Source organism: Melanotaenia boesemani, chromosome 18 (assembly GCF_017639745.1).
Source record: "Melanotaenia boesemani isolate fMelBoe1 chromosome 18, fMelBoe1.pri, whole genome shotgun sequence".
NCBI lineage: Eukaryota > Metazoa > Chordata > Actinopteri > Atheriniformes > Melanotaeniidae > Melanotaenia > Melanotaenia boesemani.
In genome coordinates, this window is record NC_055699.1 from 6,870,224 (window position 1) to 6,877,046 (window position 6,823).

At 36.2% G+C, this 6,823-nt stretch overlaps 2 protein-coding genes across 2 annotated transcripts; one reads left to right on the plus strand and one right to left on the minus strand.

Annotated features, from left to right (window-relative positions):
- Window positions 1–1,207: 1,207 nt before the first annotated feature.
- lsm5 (LSM5 homolog, U6 small nuclear RNA and mRNA degradation associated) lies at window positions 1,208–3,217 on the plus strand. The gene is made up of 5 exons (XM_041968809.1): window positions 1,208–1,315; window positions 2,067–2,162; window positions 2,247–2,274; window positions 2,818–2,890; window positions 2,974–3,217. Exons 1-5 carry the CDS (start codon window positions 1,270–1,272, stop codon window positions 3,004–3,006), a joined length of 276 nt encoding a protein of 91 aa, XP_041824743.1. The 5' UTR covers window positions 1,208–1,269; the 3' UTR covers window positions 3,007–3,217.
- A 1-nt stretch (window position 3,218) lies between these two features.
- psme2 (proteasome activator subunit 2) lies at window positions 3,219–6,493 on the minus strand. The gene is made up of 11 exons (XM_041968808.1): window positions 6,236–6,493; window positions 5,935–5,967; window positions 5,789–5,851; window positions 5,611–5,697; window positions 4,748–4,796; window positions 4,570–4,667; window positions 4,386–4,454; window positions 4,184–4,251; window positions 3,998–4,052; window positions 3,792–3,878; window positions 3,219–3,551 (listed from the first exon to the last, which is right to left on the minus strand). The coding sequence occupies exons 1-11, from the start codon at window positions 6,281–6,283 to the stop codon at window positions 3,471–3,473; spliced, it is 738 nt and encodes a 245-aa protein (XP_041824742.1). The 5' UTR covers window positions 6,284–6,493; the 3' UTR covers window positions 3,219–3,470.
- Window positions 6,494–6,823: the final 330 nt, after the last annotated feature.

A 6,823-nucleotide genomic window follows, 5' to 3' on the forward strand; every position in this document is an offset into this window, starting at 1 on the left:
ACTGGGAAAACAGACGTACAGAGCGAGAGGGTTCCCTGCAGCGCATTTCCGTATTCGCTTAACTACTCCCAGAGTGATCAAATTTAATAATATCTCTATTATATAACAGTTTCTAATATCCCTCCTTTTTTGTAAGAAATGGTTGCACGAGTTGTATGTATTCTATTAGTGGCAATAAAACTGTGTTTAAATTTTATTTTTTTTTATTTTTTTTGTATGAGCATCAGCACTAGCTATCTAAATATATCATGAAGTAGTAATTTAATAAACGGTGCTTTATATTTATGAAATTGATTATTTGGTCAGTTGTGTTCACTTCGTGCAGGGAAAACCGTGTAAAAAAGTCCTTAATAACTTTAAATTTTGATAAACGATAAAGATATCTTAGTACTCGCTAATAGCAGCTGGGGTTTTTAACCAATGCTAGTTTAATAATGTTAAATTTGATCTTTGCAATGATTTGATTCAACCATTGCAAAATCTGCAATACAATTTTTAAATATTAAAGTCAGTTGATGCATAAAGTTAGCTTTAGCAAGTGTCATTGGAGTTTATTAAAAGCAGTTCTCAAACTAAACATTAGTGCGCTTGAGTTGTTAAAAAGTACAAGCTAACTTTCGAGTTAACGTCAGACAATACGATATTAAGAATCAAGAAAACAGATTATTCAAAATAATTTCTGTCTTGTTATATCACTGAGTGGGGGTTATTAATGGCTTAATATGTTGCACCAATGACAAACTCAGCTAGACCACAAGTTTAACCTGCAACTGTTGATGGTCATCATCTTATGTCTGTTACATTCAATCAGCTGTAGTTATAATTTATTCTGAAATGCAGTTTAAATAGTATTTAATGAATACCATTTGCATAATGTTACCAAGGGTAATCGGTGCCACTCGCTACAATAAGACACACATCTTAGCTTTGGAAACCATTCTAATTGTATTATCGTTTTAAAATAATTACGTCATTCATGGAGTCATGTAAGCAGCGCCATCCTGTGAAGTTATATTGAAGAACATGACTTATTATTTACTGCTTTCACTTTTTCATTTGGAGTCAGTTTAAGTTTTTTTTAAAGTGGTGTTTGGGGGGCGGGGGTTCTTTAATTTCTAACCGTGTTTTACCTATGGTTATGGGTTATACACGGATTTCTGATTCACGACAATAACAATACCGGCAGCTGATCTGAGTTTGATTGCTTTTGCCAGACTGGTTATCTTCTGTCGATTGGTTGTGACTGCACGCAGAGTTATTTGATTAAACATGGCGGCCACACAAGCGACAAACCCGTCCCAGCTGCTTCCACTTGGTTTGTAAATGTTACATTATTGGGCCCTTGTATTGCAGGTAGTTTGAGATACCAATATGGGTTAGCAAAGGCATAATGTGGAGACAAAGGTTTTTTTTTTGTTGTTCTTGTATTTTTTAATGTTTTGCCGGGTAGTTTTAGCATCACGCCGGCAGGTAACAGCTAATGATACACGATGCTCGGGACGAGAGCTTGCGTTTGTATTGTGACGGCGACAGAGAAGTGAAATTTTCGTCTAAATACACGCCGAAAAATACTGTATAAAAGACTCGATCCATGCCTCATTTCTTTACATTTTGGATCCAAGAAGTCATTCTTTCTTACAATCTTTTTAAATGTCTTAAGTTTTGGGGGGGTTATCAGTTTGTTGAAACTAAGAATATATACTCAGATAAAAACGTATTTCTTTGTTGTCACTCTGCATGTGTTTTTGTTCTCTGTATGACTGTAGTAAAACTTGAAGGGTTTTGTTGCCTTTCAGGCATCTATGAGCTTTTACTTCAAGTATTTCAAGTTAAATATGGGCGTAATAATGCGCATCTTACACCAGAGGTGAATTTTATTTTGTTTTTTAAAGTTCAATCTCTTTAGCATGTTTAATTTAAATAATAATAATTGGTATTTATTATTTCATCTCATTGCTTCTATGTATTGCAGGGGGTTGTAGCTCCAGTCCTCGAAGGCCACAATCCTGCAGGTTTTCAATGTTTCCCTCCTCCAACACACCTGACTTTTGTTTTTCATCCTGTAGAACTCGTGGACAAATGCATCGGCTCTCGAATTCACATCGTTATGAAGACTGACAAAGAAATAGTCGGCACTCTGCTTGGTTTTGATGACTTTGTCAGTATCCTTTCTTAGAAGCATTTAGTATTTTTGCATTGTGATTTATTTATTGCTCAGATGCTGGTCCTTAACTCTTGATTTTTAGACATGGTGCTGGAGGATGTGACGGAATTGTAAGTACACATTAAATTATTAATAAATGAACCTCTGACTGGTTAGATGATTCAGCTCATCACCTAACGATAGAATTATTTTAACTTTTTAAAAAGTTTTTTTTCTGTCTGCAGCTGGTACATAATTCTGTCAAGTAACAAAGGAGAAAATAAACAGTGCACATATTTCTCTATTGGCTTTGGTTTAAATACTAAATTAAATTAAAAATTCTTTTAAAGTGAATCTCAATTGTTATTCCCAAATTGAAGATAGTTAATAAGGGAGATTGTGTCTTTGCAATACGCGTCTTTGTTGTGATTAACTTGTCCACAACATGTAGACACATTGTTCTTTGCTTTTAATTACATTTAATATTTTTTAAGTAACCTAATTTTACTTTCTCTTTCTTAATTGTTAGAAACAGATCGTATATCAAGATTACTTGAAGTTTAAAAGATGTTTTTGTCTAAATATTGAGTAAATGTCAACCGTGGTTTATTTTAATTGTGCTGTATAAATAAAATACATATATATTTTTGTCTTTCTTTACATCTGTATTTCAGTGAAATCACACCGGAGGGAAGAAGGATAACCAAACTGGACCAGATCCTCCTCAATGGAAACAACATCACCATGGTAAGAAACAAGACACAGGCTTTAAATGATCCCTGCTGATGCTCACATAGTAACACGTGTCTAAACATCTTTCTTTTGTGCAGCTCATCCCTGGCGGGGAAGGACCAGAAGTGTAAATGTTCAAACAATTTTGTGTTGTGGATGAACCCCTTTTCTATGTTGGCATTTCCTGAGTTATGTAATTATTTCTTATTGGTTTCCCCCTCCAGGGCTTCTAGAGGGAGTAAATTATATTTGTAAGATTCCTAATTGAATCTAGGATACATAAAACATGCATCATGTCTCAAAAGATAAAATTTTTGTTACAAATAAACCTGAAAAATTCCAGTCTGAAAAAGGAGTTTTTATTTCTTACAAGTTAAATTTAGTGCAAATGTTAAAACCCAAGTGTTAAACAGTAATGAAACCATCTTTATCTTTTCTTCAGTTTTTTGACTATTAAAGCAAAATTGAATAATCTGCCAAACTTTAATGATTCGATTCATGCAGTATGACTACACAGAGTTGTTTGACTTTGATTACAGCTGAGGGTAGTCTATCCCAGTAGTTCCTCCGGAGCATCGCCTTCTCCTCTGCAGCATCAGTACATCGACGGCTTCTCCTCTCCTTTCGGATTGGTCACCTTGTCCAGGTTTTTGCTAATGATGTCGTAAAGCTCAGCCTGACAAAAACAGATGGAAAAGAAAAATCAAAATTTTCTCCTCATTCTTCTGATGTCAAATTGCCACATTTAAGACATCAGCTTAAAATAAATGGTTGAGTATTTGGCTCGTAAGGCTAAACATGGAAATGACTAAGACTATAGGCTGCGTCAGGTCTTCATGGGTTGGATGCAGAATTTTAACTTAACAGTGCATTTTTCTTTGCTTTAGTGTTTTACTTTTCAGAAAGACTAACTTACATAGAATCCACGAATGTCGAGGACGATCACTCTGATCTCTGAGAAGATAGTCTCATCCTTCTCATGAACAAGTGAGCGGTAGTCCATCTGAGTGAAGAGAGTTAAAATATTTTTAATACCATTATCTAAACTTTTACCTAGTAATGCTGATAATTTTCTATATTTCCTCCATGACACTTAAACACAAACATAAACTGATTACTCACGACATGAGTGTCTTTGGAGGCTTTGGCGACAGCGTCCCCCCTCTCTGAGAAGTACCTGAGTATTTAAACAAACATGCTCAAAACTGATCTCTGAAAGGTGAAACAACAAATCCTTCACGCAAAAGTTTAGAAATGTTGTGCTTAAAAAATGTACAGGAAACTCAACAAACTCTACATCCATCTTACTTGTTGATTTTGGTCTGAAATTCATCAACTTTCGTTTTTACTGCGGTGAATCTCTCCAAGATTTTCTCCTAGGAGTAAAATAAAGGACGGCACGTTATCCATTTTGCAGATTCAATCCACGAAGCTCCACGTGAGGCATTAAATACAATTACGAATACATAAAATAACTTTTATAAAACCAAACCAGAAGAAATCAAAGTACCTGGATGGCAACTCCAAAGTCATTCCCATCTTCTATTTTTGGGATGAGGTGCTGAATCCAGCAGGACACCTGAAAGAGTTTAAATGCACAACTGAAACATGCAATGCTACTTTTTGATGGTTTAAGTAAGATTTTAACTGCATTTTAGAGCGAAGACTGAATCAGTCCTCACTGCTTTACTTACAACAATGATGGTCTCTCTCAGAGCCACGATCTCTGGCTTCACCCTGTCTAGAATCATCATGATCTTCTCGTTGCCCTTGATGAAGCCACATTTTGGAGCTGGAGCATAAAGATGACAGCTGAAGCTTTTCATTCCTCTCACACACATCCTGTGTCACCGCTGGCTAAAAATACACTACCTTTCTTCTTCTTCTTCTCTTCGTCTTCATTCTTATCAGTCTCCATTTCCTGCGATTTTTTTTTTCAGAATCAAAGAATCAGTTTAGAGGATCATAGTTATCAATTTTACTCCATAATCTGACATAAACATGACTGAGCCATTTCTAAACATGTTTATATCAGCTGATTATTTTTAGTGATGAAAGGAAATGTCCAAAACTTTAAAACAGCATTAGAAATTATGTAGTAAAACCAGAGGATTTGGATGACGTTAATATTTATTAAAATAGTAAACAAAGTGATCCATAATGAACTATTAGTTGAAATGATATATATTTTAATCCTGAAAAGAGCTGACCCAGGACCAGAGAGGGACAGCTGGACCTTCAGCTGAACTGTTTGCTGAAGCCTCATCAGAAATGGTTTCAAATGAGATGGCTGTTGAGATGCCATCCTTAAAGAATGGGAAAAGGATGAGGTATGCCAAATGTCATAAGAGCAGATTTTACATAGCGATGAATCCTCCACATAACCAGACCTCAACAGTATTTATGCATTGTGGGATCATCCAGACAGGGAACAGAACAAAAGACAGCCAAAGAAAGGCTTGAAATATTTTTCAAGATGACCTGAGTACTATTCCTGAAAACTACTTAAAGAAATTATAAAAAAGCCATACTATTGGATGGTTATGATGCTGTATTAAATTGATAGGATAGGCTTCAGCTTCCCCCAGGACCCTGAATTGGAATAACCGGTATAGAAAACAGATGGCTGGATGAGGTTAAAAGTTGAAGTTATCCTGCTCTAATATGTTGCGGGCACTATTGTTTATTTAATGAGGTAATCATGTAAAACAAGAAATGCTAATGTATAAACTCACCTCATCTTCTGGAGAAGGAGGGTCTGGAATGGGGATGTCCAGTGGAGCCTGTAGTGAGGACATGTCTGTGATGCTGAGAGCATCATCCTGTAAAGACAGAAGAAAGACAGGATAAGAAGACTGACGACTACATAAAACAGATGAAATGTTAGTGGGGATTGAAGTTTGTATACTGAACCCTGAGCAGAGCATCCAGCTGAATAATCTTCACGGGGATGAAATTAGAGAAAAGATTTTCTGCCTAAAAAAACAACAAAAAGTCGCTTGTGAAACCCCAAAATGCTTTTATTGTTAATGAACAAGCATCATTAATGAGACACAAACCTCATGATAGAGAGACTGGCGGAAGTTTTCCACCTGTAAAAGAAAATAAGCAAGGTATTGTGAACGGTTTAATATCTAAAAAGCTGAATCACGTTTGCAGCAAGCCTTTTGGATTTACTTTCGTTTTCCTTGTAGAGGGGGGCTTTCCGCCACTTTAGCGTCTGTTTTCAAACATGTGTTTATGCACTCAGAATATACACGATCTGCACACACCCCGCTGTCGTGCTAAGGCTTTAAAGACAAAAACTTCCTCATGTACGTTTCTGGATCGAAGCATTTCTGTACCAACAGTTCGACTCACCTTGACTGCACTCGCGCTGCTTATTTTCAGGGTTGATGCCTTTGACATGACGAAGCAAACTTCTCTAATTTAACGAGTGCAATAAATAAATCCACTGGTATTTTAAAGGACTTGAGACGCGAAGAGTTGCGGCAGAGGAAGGTATGTCTCGCTAGTGTGCTTGTTTCTTTTTCTTTTTCCCTTATTTTTATTTCCTCATTCAGTTTACTTTCGATTAAACCTCGGATGATGCAGTTTGCGCCTCCCACTTGTCTCCTTCCTCCGATCAAACTAGTTCGGTAAGCTGCATGGGGGAGCTCCTGCGCAAGCGCAGTATCCAACAAACAGCCAAACCAAATAAAAATTTATACCAGTATTCAAAGCTAGTAAGATTAAATAAGGATATTTTTTGCATTTTTTTCGCATGAAAAGTTAATCATTTTCTTAATTCTAGTTTTCTGAAAATTTAACCTATTCGCTCACATCCGAGAAGGAAAACAAAACAATAAGCCAAAAACTGTCTAATTAATACTACAGGGTGATACTTGAGCTATGGGAGGCTTTATTGTTTTACTGTACAGTTGCACAAAACTTTTGCAACACAAACTT